This window comes from Andrena cerasifolii, chromosome 14, assembly GCF_050908995.1.
Source record: "Andrena cerasifolii isolate SP2316 chromosome 14, iyAndCera1_principal, whole genome shotgun sequence".
Lineage (NCBI taxonomy): Eukaryota > Metazoa > Arthropoda > Insecta > Hymenoptera > Andrenidae > Andrena > Andrena cerasifolii.
The window spans coordinates 1311671-1338232 of NC_135131.1; the positions used below are offsets into that span (position 1 = coordinate 1311671).

General features: G+C 33.9%; 1 protein-coding gene across 4 annotated transcripts in view; it reads left to right on the top strand.

Moving 5' to 3' along the window:
- LOC143376232 (uncharacterized) overlaps window positions 1–26562 on the top strand; it is a 379865-nt gene that overhangs the window by 294302 nt on the left and 59001 nt on the right. For 2 of the 4 annotated variants that reach the window (XM_076826350.1, XM_076826352.1), the window contains exon 3: window positions 2382–2408. The exons of the other annotated variants lie outside the window; for them this stretch is intronic. In XM_076826350.1, the coding sequence (XP_076682465.1) occupies window positions 2382–2408 (27 nt within the window). The remainder of the gene's footprint in view (window positions 1–2381; window positions 2409–26562) is intronic. 4 annotated transcript variants of the gene reach the window in all.

Below are 26562 nucleotides of genomic sequence, written 5' to 3' on the forward strand. Positions count from 1 at the left end.
CAATAATTCGTAATTAATTACACTCAGTTCGACAAAATTTGGCTTTTTTCTCGGACTTGTAACATTCAATAGCGGTGTCTTATCGGTTTCCGTACGCTGAAAAGGAATCCACAAACCGTTTGTCGCTATCACCCTCAGTTTTTTAGAAATTCGATTTTGAAAAATACTGCAAATTTTCAAATTTTTACATCCCTTTGTGTCGAAACAGTAATAGTTAAAAATTATTCTATGAACCCTCCCGAATACAACGATATAAGTTACTGGTGCATTATGAACATTTAAATATGTTTAAACAATGATCAAAGGGAAAAGAACACCCGAAGTGCACCCATTTTTACAGTTATCTGTCAATTTATTTCCAAAACTAAGGGTCTAGGAGAAAATCTGACTACTCCACGCGACGCGGCAGACATTTTTCCTTCGGAAAGCATCAACAGAAGTGGTAAGTCACATATTATTTTCAATAGAGAAGCGAATTAGTTTGGCAAAACGTGCGGCGCGGACAGTGGTGGTCAACGGTGGCTCGCGATCCACTGCATGCCGCTCAGCGTTACGCAATTGCTTAACGCGCGTGACTACCACTGTCAGCGCCGCACGTTTTTCCAAACTATTTCGCTTCTCTATTAAAAACAAAACGTGTCTTACCACTTCTGTTGATGCTTTCCGAAGGAAAAATATCTGCCGCGTCGCGTGGAGTAGTCAGATTTTCTCCTAGACCCTTAGTTTTGGAAATAAATTGAAAAATATCTGTAAAAATGGGTGCACTTCGGGTGTTCTTTTCCCTTTGATCATTGTTTAAACATATTTAAATGTTCATAATGCACTAATAACTTATATCGTTGTATTCGGGAGGGTTCATAGAATAATTTGACGGAACAAGCAACCGAATAACTATTACTGTTACGACACAAAAAATGTTCAACGTTGAAAATTTGCAGTTTTTTTTTTTTTTTGAAAATCGAATTTCTCAAAAACTGAGGGTGATAGCGACAAACGGTTTGCGATTTCGTTTTCAGCTCATGGAAACCTATAAGATACAGCTATTGAATGTTACAAGTCCAGATGGCTGCCGAACTGTGTTATTCGATGCCTAATAAAATCGATTAAAAGGGACCCCTGAAAAAATGCAAGCTAGCTCAGAGTGCTGGATTAACTAATCAAATAACATGTTTTCATACTGGTTACATTTATTTCTGTCATCATTGGTTATCACAGTGTTTTTCCTTCCTATGCCTGTAACATAACCTTCTCTTTATTTCCTCTACACATTTGCTCTCTCTAATAAACCACCGTCAACTGTGATAACATTGGCAGTTACTTAACATGTATTAAAGAAGGAAAAGAGCAAAAAAATTATTCATTTTGACACCTGTAGTACAATCACAAAAGATGCAATGTTATAATACAATACTTAAAGCAAATGTAAAAATATTAATTTTTGTATTATGTAACCAAATGTTACCCCAGTTTACTGTACGTTGTAGAAAAGTCGTACATGTTCGTTGCTTTCTGTGTTTCACCTTGCCTAAATCACAGTCATCGTGCTACGCGCTAGAAAATTTACAACTTAGAGAATCCAACTAAATCCATACGAACGAAAAGAAGAAAGCTGCTCATTGTGTACCAGTTCATCTGTCGTATCAGATTATTCGCCTATTGCCTGAATAGTAGAATTTATGGAGTAAAGGTGCAAACCCACGACGAGGCAAAAATATCTCACGAGACAATTGTTTAATTATTTTATTATTTTTCAATCATTTTGCCATTAGTTTCGTGAAACTAAACTCTTACGAGACGAGTTTCATGATATATTTTCACAAATCTCATTTCTCTCGACCATTATTTAATTATTTTATTACTTTCCAACTATTTTGCTATTAGTTTCGTGAAATTAAATTCTGATGACACAAGTTTCGTGATATATTTCCAAAAATCTCCTTTCTCGCGACTGTTTCCATTATTTACATTTAGTTGTTGCTGAGATTTTGGTCTCGTGACGGAAAAGTCGCATGTAAAATCTCATCGTGGATTCGCACCTTAACGAAATCCCCCAACGATTCATGCGCCCACAAAGATTATGGAATTTCGGTGTTCCCCACCGCAATTGCGTGTAAAACGAGCGATTCGCTTGCGACATTTTTTTACGAAAAGTATGGGAGCTTGTATGGCTGACTGGTCTACGTGAAAAGAGCTATTTATAGAAGAAAGAATTCCGGGGTTCCCGATAAGGAAAGTGAAAACAGTGGTGCGATCGATATCCAACTTTCCTTGAACTTCGTTGGCTCCCCATAGTAATCAATTATGACGTTGGTCAGAACCGCGCATGCGTCTACCCTTTTGACCGGCGACCGTATTAATTTCATTCATTTTTATTGTTTCAGAGTCCTTGCAATTGTTGTCCCATCTTGGTGAGTGGCCTTTTATTAACGCGCTCTTAAGCGCTTGCTTACCAAATAAACGTTGGCGCGACTGTTCCAGAATAGTTGACCGCGATATACTGTGTACTTACCTGCACTATTTTCATGATCTTTTAACCACAGTTTATTGTATTGATGTTTTGGAGACCTCTTCATTTAATCCTGTTATCTGTGGCATTGTCATCAAGGATTCTGATATCGAGAGATTCGAGGCTCCCGCCTTGGTTATGGAGTTCATACTTAGAATATTTAATTTGCTGCCTTTGGAATGTCTTTTACGTTTGTACTTGGATATTTCTTGGGACTGTAAGATATAGAAATTGTAAAATAAAAGGATTTTTATTTATTGGTGTTACAAGTTATGGTTGCAGTATTATAGAATGCAGTACATGTGCAGCATTGCATATGTTTGGTATTGAGACGCACACAGTAATGCACAAAGCAGGGGCGGATTTAACAGGGCGGCCGATGAGCAGTTGCCGCCTGGGCCCCTGCCCAGTAGGCCCCGCAGGGCCCCAACCTTAAAAAAATTATGATTTTATCCAAACTATATTTTTTCTGCATTACTACACCAAGACCGTTTTTAGTAAACTACATCTTCATTTTCCTGAAAAAATGGGCCCCACCAGGGGACCTCTAGGGGCCCTCCTTAAAAAAAATTGATTTTATCCAAACTATATTTTTTCTGCATTACTACACCACGACCGTTTTTAGTAAACTACCTCTTCATTTTCCTGAAAAAAATGGGCCCCACCAGGGGACCCCTAGGGGCCCTCTTTAAAAAAATTGATTTTATCCAAACTATATTTTTTCTGCACTACTACACCACGACCGTTTTTAGTAAACTACCTCTTCATTTTCCTGAAAAAATGGGCCCCACCAGGGGACCCCTAGGGGCCCTGCTTAAAAACAAATTGATTTTATCCAAACTATATTTTTTTCAGTACTATTAGCCTTACCCCGCTTTTAGTAAACTATCTCTTCATTTTCCTGAAAAAATGGGCCCCACCAGGGGACCCCTATGGGCCCTCCTTAAAGAAATTGATTTTATCCAGACTATATTTTTTTCAGTACTACTAGCCTTACCCCGCTTTTAGTAAATTACCTCTTCATTTTCCTGAAAAAATGGGCCCCTCAGAACATTTGCCACCTGGGCCTTTTTTCTTAAATCTGCCACTGATGCAACGTAATAGGAACACAGATTTGGAAATGATAAAAATGGCACACAATGAAGCACAAAATTTATAAGTACTCCCCAATACAAATCATTTATGTAATGCAATTCTAAAGATGAAATAATAAGAGACATTATATTAATATGTACATAAACAGACCACCTTCCGTTATGCAGCAGCAGTGTGGCTTAAAAAAGGACTAGTTTTTAATTTGAAACAAAATTTCAATTTTCTTAATTTCAATTTAAAATAAAGGCTCCATTTCGAACTTCAATCTTGAACTCCTTCAGTGGACTGTTAGACAGCAGACCCCACGTCAACTGTTATTAAAAAAAACCCACTTGATTAAAATGTCACTTCTCCTAAATGTCAATTAGTGAACAGCATCTGTTTATGCTGAACCACTCCCATAATTTGAAACTGGCCATAAGTTTACAAGGTGTTTATCTAGGTAGCAGAATCTTGATTTAAAACATACAAACATCCTCCAGAGATTTATCGCCAGCATTGACATGTCACAGTGCCCATTATTTCAGTCGTTCTAACACTGCGTGGCGTCCACGCGTTTTCACGTTAAGAGTTTAAAAGAAGTATTGTTTCAGAGTCCCCCAAAAAGGACTGAAACTGTTAATTTATTCGTAATCTTTACATCTCACTTACTTTCACATTTTAGGACCACACAGACAAAGAACAAATTAAAAAAATGTCATTTCGAAAAATGACCTTCTTTGTGTATACCAGGCTTCTGGATTTATTTAATGTTTTGTTGATTTGATTGTGACAGTTCTCGTAGAATATATATATACAAAGGAACGTAATTTCAAATTCTCGTGAAGTTATTGTGACAGGTTGTGAAACACGAGTTGAGAATCACTGCTGAAATAATAGGGTGCGGATATAATAGAAGCAGCATTGACAGAGTAGCAGTTCCTCGGGTAAAAATAAAATAAGTCGATATTGCAAAAAGACGTATCCTTCGCATAAGGACTGCATTTTTTACAAATATATTTATAAAAGTTTCTAATGTGTATTAAGCAACGTTGTTCTGTAAATAACATTATTTGCGACTATACATAATGTTACGAGGGCCGAAGAGAAGGAAAACAGTACAAATCAACTTTAGATTTTTTTACATTTCTTTACTTTACTGTATATAAGAGAAATTATTCTAAATGCCACTTGTATTGCATGCTTTTACTAATATCATCTACATTTTGAACTTTCGATAAATTAGTGAATCCTTTTTACCATTTTAGAACAACTCATTGGCTATTTTGAATTGAATAAGTAACAACAGGAGATTCCCAATTCGGAAATTCAAAAAATTATGAAACTTTGGGGATGTGTAGAAAATAGCCATGTACATATTACGCAATTTTTTTTTTGCTGCGCAAATTCACTCTAAGGGGGTGAAATTGACTTCTGAAAATCCGGCTATTTTTCGATTTTATGTTATAACTCGCGAAGTGTGAGTTACCAAATGATAGACCTAATTCAAAGAAGTAGCTTTTATCTGAAAAGTTCTTTTCTATTTCTTACAGTTCGCGAGTTATAACACAAAATCGGAAATTGGCCATATTTTCAGGGGTCAATTTCAATCCCTTAAAGTGAATTTGAGCAGCAAAAAAAATGTGTAATACACACCTATATATCCCTAAAGTTTCATAAATTTCTGAATTTGGGGATCTGCCCTTGAAATTACTTCAGACGGTATGTATTTTGTATAACCAATTTGGTTCAAATGTCGCATAGGTATAGTTACTGCACACCGAGCACGAGAATATATCAAACGCATAGGACTTATTAGGTAGGGGAGAGGTGCTATAAAAGGGACACTTCTGACAATGTCATTGTAGGTATTTAGAAAACAAGTACACCAATAGAAAGCGTGTTTAATGGGTGCGGGGTAGTTGTCTTCTGATTAACCAAACACAACTGTAAAAAAAATTTGGAAAAATATTCATGTCTAGGTTCCTTTTTCTCTTAAGAATATAAAGAATAAGATTCACATTTTGAATTTTTAAAATTTAAATTTGAATTTTCAGTTGCCTGGGTGCGGGATAGTTGTTTTTTGATTAACCAAACACAACTGTAAAAAAAAATTTGGAAAAATATTCATGTCTGCAGGTTTCTTTGTCTCTTAAGAATGTAAAAAATAAGATTCACATTTTGAATTTTTAAAATTTAAATTTGAATTTTCAGTAGGCCTGAGTGCGGGATAGTTGTCTTTTGATTAACCAAACACAACTGTAAACATTTTTTGGAAAAATATTCATGTCTAGGTTCCTTTTTCTCTTAAGAATGTAAAAAATAAGATTCACATTTTGAATTTTTAAAATTTAAATTTGAATTTTCAGTTGCCTGGGTGCGGGATAGTTGTCTTTCGATTAACCAAACACAACTGTAAAAAATATTTGAAAAAAATATTCATGTCTGTAGGTTCCTTTTTCTCCTAAAAATGATTATATAATTATTCGGAGAAAAAGGAACCTGCAGACATGAATATTTTCCAAAAATTTTGTACAGTTGTGTTTGGTTAATCAAAAGACAACTATCCCGCACCCAGGCCAACTAAAAATTCAACTTTAAATTCTCGCCTATATAGTATCGCACCGCCCTACAGTACCTACCTATTTAAATATATGTGTACCTAAGCTCCATTAGCAACAAAACTTCAGTATCAATTTTATTACGAAATTTTGATATCTTGTCCTACCCAAAATTTAAGTTCAATTGGCGACTCAAACCTCGTGTTCCCTTCTCGTAAGCTGTACCGAATAACTCGAGTTCCACGTGCGTCACTAGTATCTATATACGAGTGTAGGCATGTATACACGGTGTTAGCATTAAACAGTAATCATCTCCAAAATACATAGTTGGTCCTACTTGGTGTGGTTGACTCGTAGATCAGTGATCTTCCTCAGGCTTGATAGCTGTCACTCTATTTTCGTCCACCCGCTAAACTGGGCGGCAAACGTCCCGAAATAACTTCTTGGTAGGGGATCTAGTCCTCGATGAAAAGTCGATCAATTGGTTTCTAATTGAGGAAAATTCTTGCAATACGGCAATGATGTGCCATGGTTTTACCACATGATGGCTGCGTGACGTTTTGACACCAATGAACAGAATTGCACACGCAATATTTAATCTCGTAATGATTCAATTTCCCATTTAAAATCGCCTTCGAAGTATACACGTACATGTAATCCGTTCGTTTAATTCATATTCGTTCTTTTCATAAAATCCTTTTTTGTCGATAGTTAGTTCCAGGATGAAGTTTCTTGATTGAACTTGTTCTTAACTACCCTGCTGTCCCCCCTTAATTTTTAAAGAAAAATAGCTGTATTTCTATTGGGTATACTTTATTTCTTACTATTGGCTTAGAATATTTTTTAATAGGTTATTTAAGAGGGAGTGGTACAATTAATGTTATTTTAAATTTTCTGTAGTTTCGTTGTTTTTATGCCTAAAATGAAACTATGCCTTGGCAATGTTACTAATTGTATAAGGGAAGAGTTGCTCTAGAGGTTGGTAATTTTTTTGCAAAATAAAGATCACAAAATTATGGGATCCGTACTGTGTTTAACTAACTTTCTTGTCATTGAGTGGTTGGTAGGCTTCTGCAATTTTTGTGTGTTTCAATTAAACATTTTCGACATCTTTGTATATATCAATTTGGAGTAAAATAAACTTTTAAATATTATGCCAACATAAAGTGAAACACTTTTGGTGACTAACAATAAGTAGAATATTTTATTTAGCTGTTTTATTTATTGTTAAACGAATACTCGTCTATCTTGTTGACTCTCTTGTTTGTTACTCTATTATCAGACATATGTGGCGGGTATGAATGGAGCACACTTAACAACAGGCAAATTTAACTGTCGAAACAGTAGTTATCCGTTGTTTTTCATAAGCACGTATCTTATTATCGAGCAGCAAGAGCAATGTCAACAAGGACGTAAGCGGTAACGTAACAGGAACACTTGTAGGACAACAATGCTTTGTGCGCCTAATTGGCTTAATGACTCCGCCATTTCTTATTGTTTAGTTCACTTGCAAAGCTGCTTTCTTATAATGAGCCAACAAATTAGGTACTAGAAGCACAAGGCAGCACTACTATCCCAATAATTGATCTCGTAAGGAGTACAGAACTAGAGTAAAGGGAAAATTAAGTGATGCAAGTGTACAGTACAGCTGGTTGCTATGTAACAAATAATTTTTTTTTTTTTTAAAAACGTTTTATTACAATGTTCTATGAAGAAGAAATAATTTTGATGTAGGCCTGAATGACTGCCTCAGAAGAATTCCCTCAAATGGCTAACAATAAAAGCGTGGGGCGTAAAGATTTAATTAAGAAATTAAAAATGAAATTTCACTGAATACAAGATACCATATCGAAGCATAATACTACCGAGTTTGATTCTTCTAATATTAATTGTACGAACTTTTATTTCATCTCCTGTAAAATTAGTTTTTGAGCACCTAGGGTGAAGGACCCAATTACTGACACCTAACCAATTACTGTCAGCTTAAGCTAATTTACTTAAAATAACGAATAAATAAACGTTGTAAAGTCATACACAAAAATTATGAAATTCAGAATTATGTAATTCAACCTAAAATCTGTACTATAGATTATACAGTATAGTTTATTTATTCGTTATTTTAAGTAAAATAGCTTAAGGTGACAGTAATAATTGAGGGTTCGGATGCAATAAGGGGACTAGCGCCCGAAAATGGGAAAAATAATTGTCGAAACGCTAAGAAATATTGGAAAATTAAATATTGTTAAACTGTATTTTAAAAAATATAGTGTTGTAAAGCTCGTCACGACACACATTTTTTCTATTTACAGTTTGTTTATCGAATCATTACTATTCGAGCTAAAAATTACAAACAAAAAATTTTTCATCGTGTAAAATCATTATTTCTTTAAACATAAATTGCGATAACTTGAGTAACTATTAAGGGATCGTTATGAGACTTAAAACATAACTTCAGACAACTTTACCGAAGCCGTAAAATGTATGCACAAAATTCTTATGTTAAAAAATATAATAATATTTCATTAAAAAGAAATACTGGACATAACCCATGTTTTTCAACGTTCACCGTTAAAAAGTATCGAGGCAATTTTTAGGTACACATAACTTGCAGCGACAAAGTTTTTCGTTAATATACAAGGAAGATTTTCACCAATTTTCGCACTGATTAATAAATAATTGTAGAAGATATGACGATATATATAAATCGCGCGCCAGCAACAGTCAACGTGAGTGCTAAGGCTGCTAAATAGCGCATTATAATTTTTAGCTGGAATAGTAATGAGTCGATAAACAAACTGTAAATAGAAAAAATGTGCGTCGTGACGAGCTTTACAACGGTATATTTTTTAAAATACATTTTAACAACATTTAATTGTCCAATACTTCTTAGCGTTTGGACAATAATTTTTCCCATTTTCGAGCGCCAGTCCCCTTATTGCATCCGAGCCCCCAATTGGTTAGGTGTCAGTAATTGGGTCCTTTACCCTGCGTCCCTTTCAAAATTATCGGTTCAATTGTAAAGAGCACGTCTTAACCAGGCAGTGAAATGGAAATTTGTCCGCGTTAAACTTATATAACGGTTTAGCGAAGTAGCATAATGCTCTTAATGTTACCGAAATACTTAGATAAACGACCCCTACGGGGATACAAGATATAGGAGGTCAACAAGAATTTAATTATAAGCAAAAGCTAATCATGTTTGTGAAATTTAATCCGCGGTTCTCTCGGCGTGCGATTGCAGAGCACAAGGACCTTGTGGTAATTAATCACAGAGGTCGTCGGGTATTCGAGTTCTTCGCGGGGTGCAGATAACACTTTCGAACTTTACGCGATAAAACTGTACGATCGTAGAAAACGTCTAAAATTAAACCGGCGTACGGAATTACACCATTTATCGACCATACTTTTGTGAATGAAATTGTATAATGGAACGAGGTCAAAGTTTCAAGATTAAGAAGCAAAAAGTTTCCCACCATATACCAAATGAAACTGTCGCTCTATGTTTAATATCATTGTTAATATTATTATTATTTATTATGTGAAGGAGAACTGGATTCCTTTTAGCGTGCAAAAGCAAGTATACATTAAGGGGTTATATAGTAGGGTGGAACGAAAAAATCAAAGTAGTGTGACTGTTTTCTAATAATGAAGACATCTTGCTTTTAAAAAAAAATTGAGGTACCAGAAGAACCTTGATGTATTAAATTTTTTTTTTTTTAAACATAGTTTTAAAGTTTTGTATGTGCTATTTTTTTTTATAGTATTAACATGTTCACTGTCCAGACCTCTAGCGTTCCGACACTCGTCTCGCATGCGCCCACAAAGCAACAGGACGCTTAGTTTAAACAATTGCGTTTTCACTTGTCTATACCTATAATATATCGTCATTCCTTTATCGTAGCTGCTTTCTTCATTTGTTGAATAGCAGTCGGATGGGATATACGACTAGGAAATCGAACGATTTAGTTTCTTTTAATACTAGATTGCCGGAGCGAGTCAAATTGACTCATTTACGATTTTATTGTTACGTACATAGAAAAACTTAAATAATTTTTTAAAAATATATGTTTAATTATTTAGAAAGAAATAATGTTATATGGAAATAATTTATCAATAAATTAAATATATGAATTAAATTCATTTAAAAAACTAGATATCAATAAAAACGAATAGCATTTCACCTCTAATTATAAATTTATAATCATTTTTTAACATAAAAAATAATTTATAATTAGCCCCTTTAATTTCGAGATTAATACAATTTGTATAAATTATTTAATGAACCCTGATACAAAAGGTAAAAAATTATTTCTCTTTTTTACTATCAAAATTAACCTTTTACGATACAAATTTTATATATTTATAAATCAACTAAAATTTATTTACAAATTACTAAAACAAGCTTAAATTAAATAACTTTTATTAAAATAATTTATATAGTAAACATAAATACATAAATCATTAAATTAAAATTTTTAAATTAATTTAATCATTTCAGTGTAAAAGAAAGGTTTTAATTTAAACTGAAATTTTTCTACAAAATACACTTTCCAGTACATTTACTATGTTACGACTATCCTCACTTATAATGAGAATGACGGGCAATTTGTACACTAAATAAATAAATTGACTCATAACTAAGTAAGTTGACTCATTTCACGCAAAGTAGGCATATACCCAACATCCGGCAATCGAGTGTTAAAAAGAAGTGCTATCGTATGATAAAACAAAATTCATAACATCAGTGAAAATAGTAATTTTAAAATGACTTGCTGCACCACAACATTTATTGATGAAGTTCAGATTTTGGCAGATTGATTACCATCATAAAAGGCCACCTTTGCGATCTATTAGAAGTCACAAACAATAAAAAAGAATTGTGCCCCCTACATTTCGTTCCACCCTATTAAATATGTATCTTTGACAGGTTGGAAAATATGGTTATTTTTATGATTTTTTTTGTTTGCAAATAAAAGAAGTTATATTTAAAAATCAAGACATATACCTGTTTCTGTACAAATTAAGTTGTATTCTATTCAAAAAGAAATTTGATATCTTAAGACACGATGCCATAGCAGCTATTTCTCCCAAGGCCTCATCATATTTGCGATACCAAAAATATCTCGGAGATTACTGGACCGATTGGAATAAAATTTTGCAGGAATATTCTTAACGCTATAATCTAGTACTAGTCGAAGCCCATTTATCGATTTGTCCTGTTTCTTTTTTATTAACAAAAGAAGATTAAAACTTAGGTCGAGAAATACGGGCTTGACTTTGAGTAGCTGCCATTTTTTCAAAAAATAGATTTTTTCGAAATCGACTTCGACAAGTACTACATTGTAGACTTAAGAATATTCGTGCAAAATTACGTTCAAATCGGTCCAGTAATCTGTGAGATATTTTGGGTACCGAAAATGCTATAACTATCAAGAGTGCTGCTATGGCATCATTTCTTAAGATATCAAATTTCCTTTTGAAGAGAACACGGCTTAATTTATATACAGAACGGTGTATGTCTTGATTCTTTAATATATCGGTTTTTATACGCAAAAAAATCACAAAAATAACCCTATTCCAACCTGTCAGAGGTATGCAACTCCTTAAACATTAAATATTAAAACAGATGTGACTGGACGCAAAATGAAAGCAGCAAGAACAAGAGTTAAACTATATCATTTCACAATGTAATATTTCAAATACTCGGTCGACGTTTCAGTGTGGAGTAAGAAGTATGGTAAAAAGATCAAATGAGCTATTAAACTTGTTGACTACATCGCAGATATTTACGGTTGATTCGATCAGAGTGGCCAAAACTCGATTTGTATAGAGTGGTGTAAAACAATCTTGCTTCCCTGAATTGTCTAAAATATCTAGATGGAACATGAAAATTAATAGAACGCAAAATTTGGAGGCAGTTAACAACATTAATGATTTTGTGAAATAAGATAGAATATAACAATATTAATAATTATTTATTGCACCAGTAGACATTAAGAATAATAACGAGAAGATAAGAAACAACATAAATACATATAAGAAAACAAGAAAGAGAAAAATAGTAAAGTTAGAAATTATATAATATGTGTATATTAAGTTACAGATGTTGAAGGATTGCACGAGTCGTTCGTAATTTTATTGTGATCGTACTTCCCCATACGTTGTCCAGTTTTTAAAAATCATTTTCTAAATAAGAAGTTACAATGTCTTACTTAGAAAGGCATTAATGGTATCTCAATTAACACTTTCTAATTATTTGGAACGAGAACGGAGAAATTCAGAATATCAGAATTGTGTCTGATAAAATCGAGACTTCCCCTCTTCTTTTTGCTGAGATATATTTACATTATTCAGGATTTAAGTATGTAGAGTAATTGACATATGCATTGCAACAGTAATGGAAATTAATATTGGAATTAGTACTGGAAATTAATAATATATCATAGAGGAATTTGTTATATTAATAATAAATGATGAAGTATTAAAAAAGTATGCACCAGACCCCCGATAATTCGAAATAATGTGACTCAATGCAATTTGAATTATCGGGAACTCAATATTTAAAGAGAACTTAATATAATTAGAAACGCCTAGAAGAAACAAACATTTAACTATGCCAAAAATATATAAAAAAAAGTTTTATGTTAAACGATTTTATTAAAAATGTAGTAAAAACTAAATTAAAAGGCACTGAAAACTAAAAAATAATTTTTTTCTGGTAGTTCAATTTTGATATTGTTAATATCACTTTAAATAAAATCGTGGGGCACGATTTTTCAAAACAGGATATGAATCACTTTAATACTTCAACTTCTGGTTGCACATGGTGCCCCACGATTTTATTTAAAGTGATATTAACACCATAAAAATTGAAGAACAAGAAAATAATTATTTTTTAGTTTTTAGTGCATTTTAATTTAGTTTTTATTACATTTTTAATAAAATCGTTTAACATCATTTTTTTATATACTTTTATTTTCTTGTTTTTAGTGTTTGTGGATTTACATTTCACAGCTCAGACTTCTTTACAAATATCTTTTATTGCTGTATACAGTTTAACAGTTTGCTTAAACGTTGTAATGCTGCAGTCACTAAAAAATAATTATTTTCTTGTACTACAGTTTCGATGGTGATATACTGCGAACGCCTGCAAAATTTCAATTTTACTATTCGTACATTAGGGATATGCGGGTAATCGAATGTGTCGGGTCCCCGAGCGGTCGGGTCGGGTCGGGTAAAGTCGGGCGGGCTCGGACGGGGGCCCGGGACAGACGGGCCTACGGGCTGTGATGCCAGATCGGGGACGGGTTCCCTCGAGAATTTCCCCCACCTCGCGCATACCACGCCGGAGCAGCGCGTCCGTGAGCTCGGCGCTTCGGAGTCCAACTCACGGACACGCAGCTCCGACGTAGTGTGCGCGAGGTGGGGGAAACTTCTCGCGGGAACCCGTCCCCGATCTGGCATCACAGCCTACGGGTAGTTCGACTGTGTCGTGTAGCCGGATTACTTCGGGTAGCGCGATTGTATCGGGTAGCTCGACTATTTCGGGTAATGCGGTGCTTGATAAGTTGATATACGTATTCAGCTTTTTTAAACAACCGAGTACTCGAAAAGCATGTACAAAATCTTTACCTATATGAAACTTCAGAATACGATAATTTTCACGTGAAAAAATAATGCTTCTAACGGATTTGTTCAAAATCCTCCTTAAGTAAAAATTCAACTTAGAATATGATGATTTTCATATTCATATGCTTGTATATTTTTATTAAATACTATGAAACATCCGGAAAATATGCGTTTTTAAACATGTATTTAGTATTGCGATATTAAAAGAAGGAAGTTTAATGCATTATTAACAATATTTTCTGGATGTTTCATAGTATGTAATAAAAAATATACAAGCATATGAATATGAAAATTATCTTATTCTAAAGTTTCATATAGGTAAAGATTTTGTACATGCTTTTCGAGTACTCGGTTGTTTAAGAAAGCTGAATACGTATATCAACTTATCAAGCACCGCATTACCCGAAATAATCGGGCGACCCGACACAGTCGGACTACCCGTAGGCCCGTCTGTCCCCCCGGGCCTTCGTCCGAGCTCGCCCGACTTTACCCGACCCGACCCGAGCCCGAAAAGTCGGACACCCGCACAGCTCTATCGTACTTACGTGACGGATCATTTCTCTATAAATTGTGTATTTTCGGTAATCGCGATACGACTAGCGTCCCGAACGCAACGGCTTTTTGCCGTCTTCGTAAAAAACGCGAGTGGCTCACTTCAAGTCGTTTGGATTTGTGGTTATGGGTTATATTTATTGATGACTGGGTAATTTTTTAAATATTGTATTGTCATCCAAACTACGCACGCCTGCAAACTTTCAAGACAATGGGGAAGATGACGCAGCGCTCGGCGCAGAAGGCGCCACTATCGCATGTACTGAGTAGCGCATGAGTGCGCATGCGTGAATGGTTTGCGCGCGAATTTTTCATTTGTGGAATGTATGAAGTTGGTAGGTACATATTAATGTTTTATATCATACCGATGACAAGTGGCACGCGCGCTGGTGGCGTCACGGGTGGGAAAAAGTTGCAGTCATCTTCCCCATTGGATAGTTGGAAGTGGGTTAAATTTGTGGTGCCAGATTTGAACCATACATACATTAAACAAAGAAACATACAAACAGAGGGTCGAAGCTGAATAAAATCGTTTAAAAAGCGTTGCTGACGTTAACATCTTCAGAGTACGACTACAAATTAAATGGATTATCAATTTAAGCTGAGCTGAGATTAAAGGAAACTCGATTTATCGAATCTCGGATTATCGATGCTTCGCTGTATGTATAGGGGTTTCAAGAAGGCAGCGCATGGAAGATTCTAGATTCGTATTCGTTAGGAAGATTCCACATTTATATCCGTTCAGAATATTCCGAAATTAATCACTCCAAAAATAGGTAATTTTTAGGATTTTATTTAAATAAAAGTAAACATCATAGCGTTAAAAAAACTGTTTAGCCTGTATTTGGATATCATTGACGATAATAAAATAAATTTGGATATTTTATCTAATCCTGCTGTCTGTAAGCTGTTTATTTTCTCAAAACACGTTTTCTAACCCTTCGAGGTCACGCGGGGTGTATCTCACCCCCGGAAATTTTCTTCCAGAGGTATATGTCTTTGCCAATATTTTTGTAAAATATGGGACCTTAATATTAAAATGTAAAAATTCGGTGAATTTTAACACAAAAAAATCGCTTCTTCCCACAACTATTTTTTTAACCCCAAATTGCATCATATCAAAAAGTACATTTCTAGAAAAAGACTATTACAGTATTACATTGTATGAGTATTACGAATGTACAATTATTATTCGATAGTGCAAAGATTAAAAAATACGAAAATGCTAACTCAAAAATTACGCTGGCGTGCGTTACGCTGACGAAGGGTTAAAACTGAGGAAGTCCTAAAAACGAAAATTATCGACCGATTTAAAAAATTCTTGCGAGATTTGGATCATTATTAAATTCTCTATGGAATCATCTACACTAATCTACAGTCATAACTTTTTTTAGCAATCTTGTTCTTTTCATAAACATTTTCGTGTATAAAATTACCGTTTTTTTTTCGAAATTTGTGTTTCAAACATCTGCCAAAACATTAGATTACAATTTTTCCATGACCATATCGTTAGGTGATTCCATCAACTTTAAGAATTTGCTGGTTTGTTGATTTTTTACCTTCAATGATGTACAAATACAGCCTCAAAAATTTGTTAACACTATGACTTTTTTTTACATAAGATCCTAAAGATTACCTACTTTTGGAGAGGTTTGATGGGTGAGTGCCCTTAAAAAGAAGATTTTTCTCTTTAGTGTATGCATCGAAGTATGGTTTTAATTTTAATCGCGTTTGGTGTTTGCTCGGTCACCTTTCAACACCCTGACATTTTCGTTTCACCTTTATGAGCCTCCGTCTTTCAGTTAGGTGGGCAAAGTGGCCTTTCGGGTTTATACCGTTTCCGTTCAACTCTGATTTTTGTGTCACCATCATGCCCGCCTACACTAACAGTACAGTAAATCCCCGTTATGAGCCCGTTCTTTCCTCCCGTTGACAGCGCGGCGACTATCCCCACCAGTTCTTGGAAGCCTGCGGACGAGAGTGAGAGAATCCGACAACGAGCGAGAGGACACGAAAGAGTCGACAAAGCCACTGGCCGCGCGGAATCATGTCTGTAACCCACCGTGAGCTCATCGCCAGTTCCGTTCGCCGAGCTCATAACGGGGATTAACTGTATTTACAGTTTATGTAGCTACATTTCTCAAATAATATTAAAAGTGACATGAGATTTGACGCAGTACTGTTCAAGTCGACCAGTCCTTCCTGAGCGATCACTTGTGTCGGGAAAAATTTGTCCAACCCACTTGCGCCTTGAAAATTTAAGTTTCTGTATTTTCTATTAAATCTTCAAGAGAGCACTAAAGCAGTAAAACCGACCAAGTCCATTGTTCTATCCTGGAATTCTTAATGGAAACAATTACTTTCTAAGTGTTTTACAACAGTAGATTAATAAAAATCCATACGGAAAAAAACTTATGTATTTTGGAACAGTTTTTCAATAATTATCAGCTGATTTATTGTAATAGATTGAATTTTAAATTTTCATTTTCTGATAATTAAGAAATATAGATTTGGTCAGGTTTACCAAGAAGGCAACGACATATTTCAAAATTTATTATTTGGTATATTTAAGAAACACTTGTGGCAAAGAAGCAATGCACCATTCAAATTTATTTAGTGTCACTTATTTAATTCTCTTTCACGATATTATTTTGGCAGTGTCTACTATCCGGTTGACGAGTAAAAGATACGCCGCAACGACCAAAACATGTACTTTTAGCGTGGAGACGCCACACAGTAGTCCCAAATCCCGAAAACGTGGCCAAAACTCATAACTTCGTTCGATTGGCATGAAAACTGGTATTTTTATGTTTTTGAGTTCGCTGACTACGATTCTGAACTTAAAAGTAAAAAAAATAGCGAATCCAATATGGCGGACAAGTATACAGGAAGAGTTGTTAGTTGTACTCGCAAAATGTTTTTTGTAGGGGTATTTCTAAGGTCGCTGATCAAAACTCTAAACTGACGTGTTTAACCAGTCGTTAAACTTTTTCAAAAAAATATTTTCCTTTCTGCTAACTTGTTGCCACTTAGTTTTCAAGTCGTACAATATTTCACGTATTAGTCCCTTTTTCTCTTCTGATAACTCATACGAGCCATGCAATTTTCTAGACATTTCTTTTTCAATAATTCTATATATTATTGTCGCGTTATCATTGAAATGTTCTTTAAATAGAAAAAGAGCTCTTTTTTAGTTAAGCCTTTCGATTTCCTTGTATTTAAAGAATCTGCAATATAAAATAGCAATGATAATGAAATTTGACGAATAAATACAATCGAAATTTTATCATCATTATAATAAAAATATAACTTCATTGTTTCCTTTTGGCAGATTTCTACAACGTTGAATAAAAAGTTGCACAGAATCCGCATCCGCAGCTATCCGCAGCCAGTTTTCACGCAGTTTTATAGTAAAATGTTCATACAATAACGTTTAATAGGTCTCGTGACAGAACAACGAAGAACAACAAACTGTTTCTCTGTTTGAATGTAATTCTCCTCTTCGCGACTTCAATAATTTTCAAAGAATTTCTTGCTAATTTGTTACTAAGTATATTACTATTTTAAACTTTGGTTTACATGTATTAATTGTACATACCTTCAGTAGATAAATCCATTTTACCAAATTAAAATTGATATACTACGCGACTCACAGTGCACTGCGAAATACAAAATTATTTTTCGCCTTTTCCGAACGCTCGATGGGGCGCGTGCGAGAGATACATTCGACGTTAATTTTAAAACAAAATAATAACGCTCGTTACATAACAACTCCCAAAATAAATTCCCAAAGCGATTTACTAGCGAACCCAATAGCGAAAGTTCCTTATATAGAAACTTCATTTTTGGACTTTTGGCTAGCTTTTTGGGATTTGGAACCACTGTGCGCCATCGCGTCTCTAGATTAATTTCTGTCACAGCTCGAGAATAAAAAGACGGCTATGAATGGTGCACTTAAAAGTAAAAGTGCACTGTGTTAGCTGCGTCTATCATACTTCGGTTGCGTGCGGCAATAACCCGCCGTGGACAAAGGGGGAATGATCAATGGGAAGTCTTGATCGACGAAGATACAGAAAACGAGGTCGAAATTGAATTGCTTACAATGACGATTCAATGTCGCGCCACTTGACTCTTTCGATCGTGTGTCGACTCGAAAGTGTTACTCGCACTGCCGTAGATACGTTTCAACAGGGACACCGTTTTATGTTACCGATAAAAAGTATGCTTGCAAATATTTTTACTTTCGAAGTAGCGGCAAAAATGAATACCGTTTTTGTTTCTCGAAACTGGGAACGAAAATTATAGCTGTAGCGCGATACTGCTATTTATTGTGGTGTGTAAGGTTTTAGCTAAAAACATACTGTAATACTGTTAGCATAAATTAATTAATATCAATATCGTTACTGGTGCGCCAAATATTTTTAAATAAAATATGTTCTTATAAAGACAAATATTAGCTACTACAGGGACATCAAAGTGCAACAAATTGGTGAAATATTATTGCTAAATATAACTACCTGAAATATTTTTGCAATATTTAAAATTTCGTAAAAATGATTCCTACGAAATTTGCATAGTTTTGTGAGGACCCAAGTTCGTCGAGTGATAGGCGGATGTGGACAAAAGTAATACTTTCTTTTTAATTTAGTATTTGAAATTAGAAAATTTTCGTTAAAATACGTGTTTAAATATATAATAAGCTGTTTTAGACTACGAAAATAAAAAATCTATTAAACAGAAGAATTAAACAGTCAACAATTTTCCTTTTATTCCCATATTTAAAATACGTAAATAAATAATGTTGAAAATAACCTATATTTATGTACCACTCTTGAAAAAAACTCTAAATACGTTAACATCTAGATGTAAATAGTAAATGATAAATATCGCCCTGGAAAATATTTGATTTTTCAATTTTTGTCCATATATTAACGCACTGTGGGGCCGGCGTATAGTAATAGGTAATAGTTTTGTTCTGTTGGGGGGAGTTAATAAGATACGAAGGTCAATTTTGCTTAAATTTCATACCACATATATTTTATTTGTCGGTACCCAACAGCCACTTTAAAGGAGGTTCGATACCGGAGAAAAAACAATGAGAAATCTTTGAAAAGTGTTTTAATCTAATGTCCAAAATATAGTCCGCATTGTGTCAAAATTTCAAGTAGATTGACCGCACGGTTTTTGAAAAAATTGAAATCAAAGTTGCGCTATTATACACAGGCTGTTAATGTGTTAATAAAATGTTACACACAATTCTTAAAAATAGTGAGAATGTGCTAAAAAATGTTGCAATGAAAAGCTTAAGTATTCCTATAAAATTCTAAAAAAGAAAATCGGACATGAAGCGTACGGTTTATTAGATAATTAAATAAATAGACAACAATGTGCTCGTATTTTTGGAACTGCCTGAATTAACTGTTTGAAACGTGGCAACGCTGCACGCCGGGTAGTCATCTATCCAAAGTATACTTGTACAAAGAATACAGTACAAATTTGTAAAAACACTACCAAACTGTAAATATGTATTTAGTAATTTGTTGCGAACCAATAGGAACGCGCAAAAGGACGCCACAAGTGTGAGATGGAAAGAGAAAAAAAGATGGACGCAAAGCGACGTTGCCGCATTTCACTCGCATATTTTACGCTACCTTTAACAAAAATATTATGTTTCTAGCTGCATTAAACGTACTTTTTGTTTAATTGAATTCCAAAAGAAACAGTGTAGTAATAATTTTATTAGGAATAGTCATGTAAATAACATTTTTGTCTACATAATTTTTTTATCTAAGATTGGTATCACTGCAGAGCTCCTATGTATAAGCATAAACTTACCTCTCTCGCCGCCTGCCCCGAAGTGAAGTATCGAACCTCCTTAAAATCGAATTCAACGACCTACAAATCCTTCAAGCTCCTTTAAAAAACTTCAAAAAGACAAAGCTTCCTTTTATTAACTCCTTCCAAGAGAATAAATCTATTGTTACAATACTCCGGCCCCTCACGAAACTATGCAACTTTAGTAGAAAACATTTTTATGGAATTTTAAATATAGCAGAAATATTTCAGGTGATAACGTTAGTTGAAACACCCTGTATACATTATTAATATTAGTACATATATACTATTATCTATACACGTTAAACAAACAGTGAGATAGTAAGATATGTGAATAAAATTTTACAAACTACTTAAATGTGTAACTCTATATTTTTAGGTTGCATTTTTTTTAATAATGTATATTCTTACAAGAGAACGCGCTACAATATTCAGTTTGTAAAGGAAGGATCTGATATTTAGTGGTGGAAATAGGCTGGGCTTTCTTAATTTTTTCATCAGGTCTACTCTTTGAGAATTTAGCAATAATTTTTTGGAATTGACACATTCAACACAGCTGGCGAACGAGTCAGAAATTTTGACGTGCAAAGAAATAGATTTTCGTAATTCTTATTTAATTTCAGCGAGAAGGTTTTTAATGCAGTGGCAAGACATTGATAATAATGAGTTCGAATATTCTCCTACTGCAATGATTTTGCATGGACCTATTTACAAGAGAACACCGCGAACCCGGACTCACCGATTGGAACGCAACTTTGTCGGTTTTTAGAGTAACTCAAAACAAGAACAATGGCGTATTTCATTTGGGCCCTATCGCCCTTTAAGGGAGTGAAAACTAACCTCAAAGTCGAATTGGCACTTCCACTTTTACGCCCATAACTCTCAAAGTACAGCAGATAGAAAAAAATGTTTTAAACAAAAGTTTAATGGTGCAATAAGCGCTACAAACTTCCGTTAACAAAATTTTGAAAAGAGATAAAAAAAATATATAACTGACGAAAAAAACTCTTTTCTAAATTTTGTTAACGGAAGTTTGTAGCGCTTGTTGCACCATTAAACTTTTGTTTGAAACATTTTTTTCTGTCTGCTGTACTTTGAGAGTTATACGCGAAAAAGTGGAAGTGCCAATTCGACTTTGAGGTTAGTTTTCACCTCCTTAAAGGGCGATAGGGCCCAAATGAAAGACACCGTTGTTCTTGTATCGAATCACTCTAAAACCCCACAAAGTTGCGTTCCAATCGGTGAGTCCGGGTTCGCGGTGTTCCCTTGTTAGCCCGTTTCAACCAGAACAATCTTGCTAATTCGTTAAAAACCCTCTCATTGAGGTAAACTAACCATTATAAGAATTTCATGTCTCGTATGTCAGACTGATGATTCATCACCTGCCTGCCACGCGTGAAAACTGTTGAGTAGCTTGCTCTCCCACTCTCGCTCGTGCGTATTAGTGTTAGCTTACAAACTAAACGTGGGTACATTTAGGGGGAGAAATTCGCCAAGGTTCCGATAGTAATTGTTTTGGGACTTGACAAGGTTTCGACTGTAATTATACTGAAATTATATTCAACGCAAGATCGTTACCTGTCAAATTTTAAGTAGGGATTGTTCACGTTAAAATTTTGCAGATATTTTTTGCTGGTATGATACAAAATTAAAATATTTTTAAATCATTACTAAATCCTTTACTGTGTCATTATTAGTCCATCGAAAACTAGTACGAAGAATAATTTCGTTCTCGATTTTATTTTTCACTTCTACACAGTGGAACAGCTGATAAATCTCAAGAACTTATGATTCGAGGCACTCGAATTGGGTATTATAATCTATGTCAACACTTTTGCTTTAGTCAAATACGAATTTTACTTAGGTTACCTAAAGTTTTCGCGGCTACGTTTATGCACCTAGGATTGCCCGACGCTTTTAGGTGTAAAGTTAGAAGTAAACACACAAATGGAATATTTGAAAATCTTTGCAACTTGCTAGTGAATCATCCAATTCGGTCGAAGAAGAGCGCATTCCAAGGGCAGGTGACAACATTCGAAAAATTAAATTTGCATACGTAAACTGTCGAATTTGTTTCACCACATTGTCCATTGACGTCACAATCATCAGTTCGACCTTCCTTGAGTTAATATCCACTGACAGTTTTTGATTACCGTGAAATTTTTAATCGATATTTATGATGTCAAAGACGCACGGCGACATTTCGCTTAAAAAGTCTTTAAATATCGCCTGGCTCGCCTAATCACGTGCCACCCCAGATGCCTTCGACGGCAAAACTCCTGCGTCGACGAACTCGCGCTATCGTTCGTCACGTGTACGAAATGTTCCTCTTGTCCGCACTCTCGTCCGAGTTCATCCGTACCGATAATCTACAGTGGGGGAAAAAAGCAGTTTATGCAACTGCTTTCGCGAAAATAATATATTGCATAATGTACTTAGTGAAATTTAGAATATCTGTCTCGGAGAATATGATGGTTTCAGGTCGATGATAGCTTGTCATTTTTTGGTTTGATAAGTAGGCAATAATAGAGTAAATAATTTAGTTTAAATAATGTCATATATATATTAATAGTATAGTAGGGTAAACCAACCAGTAATTGACCGCATACCAGTGAATGACCATTAGGCAAAGAAACGTCAATTATAAATTTAAACATTATTATATGTTTATAAATGGAGTGTAGTTGCACTTTTAATACCCTACATTTTTAGTTACGCGTATTAAGCAAACATTAATAAGCACAATTCTTATTAAAAGTATGCGGTCATTTACTGGGCTTCTACACGTTTTGCATTTTATAATTGTTTTTTTTTTAAATTACGATAAGAATAAGTAATTATTTTTATAGAAATTTCAAGAAAGGTAAATTTAAATGCAATTTCAACAGTTGTTTTGTTGTTATACATAAATATATTCAAGTATTAATCTCAAAACTCCATAGATTAAACATTTCGGTTATTCACTGGTTGGTTTACCCTATAGGAATATTAAAACATTGAAAATTGTAATAGGCGCAAGCCCGATACATGAAAATAAAATAATAATAAAAAAAAGTATGTTGTGCAATAATATTCTAAATAAGAAATAATACATTCTTGAGGAAGTTCGAAGACAGTGACACAGCTTTCCTGGATAATAGCACTAATGTGGTCTATTTAATAATTTGTTCGAAATAAAAAATAATATATGTTTATGTAAACCTTAAATATGGTAACATTTCGGAGACTAAGATTTCATACAGTGTAAAAATAATATAAGATGGTGTATTTAATAACAATCTTATTGGGAACGAAAAATAATCTACGCAAATTTCAATATGGTAACTTAATAAACTTATATAAGGGAAACCAAAATTTCAAACGACCAAAGTAATTGTATATTAATGTTGCCAGGTAGCAGAGACAGATTTAATGAGATGACGAAATTGTTAACGTTCCACGAGTAACCAGAAGCATTTTCATCCTGTCTATTGAAACTTCAGCCATGCTCCACCTAGTTATCGTAATGTGGAAAATTTCAAGTTCGGTAGTTTACTAATTTGACGAGAATGCTCTCTGCACGGTTACGTAAGAATACGATTCCGTCTTGTAAAGACACAGTTGCTCCTTGATTCCCGGAATACGTGATTGGTCCGTCGAAGCTGCTTACGAATTAACTTACCTAACTTAAACTCAAAATAGTTAATTCTTAGAATTGTCAGTGTTTTTTTGGTTGCAAACTGTTTGCCTGTTCTGACGTTGTTTCGTCGTATTTTGTGTTTACAATTTTCGCAAGTGCAGGCTATTCTTATGTTGCTAATCAATTTTCTTAACCTCACTTTAATTCATAAATTTATTGCAAGGAAACGATTTTTATGCACTACTACTATTCATGCAGTACAAGCTACTTAAATAAAAGAAAACATGATTATATATGCAAAATTAATTTAGTGAAATATTATTGTGGAATATTGGTTCTCTAGAGATGATGTTTAAACCATACACTGAATTTAGTCAAATCCTATCAAAAGTATCAGTTTAGCGGTTTAAGTAAGCTTAAATAAAAAAAAATATCAGTCTTCTTAATACTGCAATTAGAAATCTTAGCTAACAGATGTATCAAAGAAATAAAGGCATAATTAATAATTAGTTTTTACGTGGCCAATTAAATTAAAATTATAAAAAATTATGGAATTTTGTTAAATATTACACCAATTGTGTCTCAACAAATGTGACTGCGATTTTTGCAACGTCTCGATCCCTGCGTTCAAAAAAATTTATTGTAAAAATTTGTGACAAACTTTGTAACTATTTATATACATCTCTCATTAAGCATAGAGATTTAATATTCTGTTTATAGGAACTTTTTTATTTCGTTCTACGTCGTCAATCAAAAACAGGCTATATTCTACGAGAATTAAAATGCAATCCTAGTACGAAAACGTCAACAATCATGGTAGTAGAAGGCCCAACATGCAATAATACTGTGCGAAAAATTTTCCATTCTCAGTTACTGTGTCAAGACCACATTAATAGTACATTTCAGACTTTTTCTGTAGGTGACGTTAAGAATCGACTTCTGCGCTCGGCTACTCGCTAAACATAACCAAACTTTATGACTTAAATATGGTATCTTATTCAATGATAAAGCTATTTACTCGAAATAGCGTAAATAATGTTCCCAGCGATCACCTTTCAACAGATAAAAATTCTCGTGCTACGTTTGCATTTATTTAACCATCAGTATCAGATTTCTATCATTATTTGTGAAAAATTCTTCGAAATTTATTTTCCTACAAACAGATTGTTCGTAACAGCATACATTTGTCTTTCTGATGTATGAATTGATTCTTCCATTTTGCTCACACCTTGGTAATGCAGAATTTTTAAAAAACGCATTTCCTTAACTATTTACAATAAATGTTGTAAATTTTGTAAATGGAGTCCAACACACTTCCGATCGCATTGTGAAGAATACTCAAGATGGATTGTACAAGATGGTGTTCTTATAAGTTACCAGATTATTGTTTCTGCGGAGCACTGTGAAATACAGGGTGGACCAATAAGAATTATCAACTTGAAAATTTGCGGAACAATGGAAGTATGAGATCATTTTTTGGAATTAAAATTGCTTGGTATGAAAGGGGCCATTTTATGGCCATAACGATGTTTTTGCAAGTGGAGGATTTTTGTTTTACTTTCATGATTTCAGAGCTATCCAAGGTGGTAGTTCTGATTGGGCCACCCTAGAGTGTACTTTGTAGTAGGGTTTATACAAAAACCGACTTGTGAAAAAACCGGTTTTCGAATTCCACTATTCCCCCAAAATTTTCAAATTTTCACAAATAATATATAACTAAAATAGTAAATAAATATTTGTACTTATTTTAAGAATGTTCAGTTTCCTTAATATTTATGGAATTACAAAAATATAATAAAGTAAAATATACTGTATCTATACAAAAACAAATAAATAATTAAAAATTGAATTAACTAAAATCCGCACAATTTTTTAGTTCATTTAATATTTATGGGTCTACAAAAATATAACACAATAAAATAGACTACATACAAAACCAAATGAAAAAAAAACTAAAATCTGCACAAATATAAATTGTTTACAGTGTAAACTATGAAAATATGAACTCATCAGTTTTACAGTAATGAGTAAACTGTTACATACTACAATATGCTTGTGTCCGAGGCGAGTTTCAAGTCAAAATGTTTCTAATTAAATAATTAATTCATTTCTGCATATTAACTCTAATATATAAAACCGGTTTTTTAAATTTAAAACCCGCTTTTCCAATTTTAAAAATTCATAAATAAAAACCGGTTTTTTAAATCTAAAACCCGGTTTTCTAATTTTACAAATTCATAAATAAAAACCGATTTTTTAAATTTAAAACCCGCTTTTTGAATTTTAAAAATTCATAAATAAAAACCGGTTTTTTAAATCTAAAACCCGCTTTTTGAATTCTAAAAATTCATAAATAAAAACCGGTTTTTTAAATCTAAAACCCGGTTTTTGAATTTTACGAATTCATAAATCAAAACTGATTTTTTAAATCTAAAACCCGAGTTTCAAAATTTACAAATTCATAAATAAAAACCGGTTTTTAAACCCTACTTTGTACGTCACTTAGGACGCTTAGTGGAAGAACAAACTAACAATTTAGTTTATGCCAGCTTCAATGAGAAAACATATCGGGTTGTGCATTCACGTGGCCAGTAGACATATTATGTACCATTATGTTGCGAATAAAAGCATTTTTATTTTATAGCACTGAAAGCGAAAACACTCGACTTTTGTTCCACTGTTCACCAATAAATTTCTGCTTGTTTCGTTGGGCATTGCACGAGTATTACACGCGTGCAAGCGTTGTACCAATTTTGGAGATTATATTCAGTTTTGTATCTGGAATA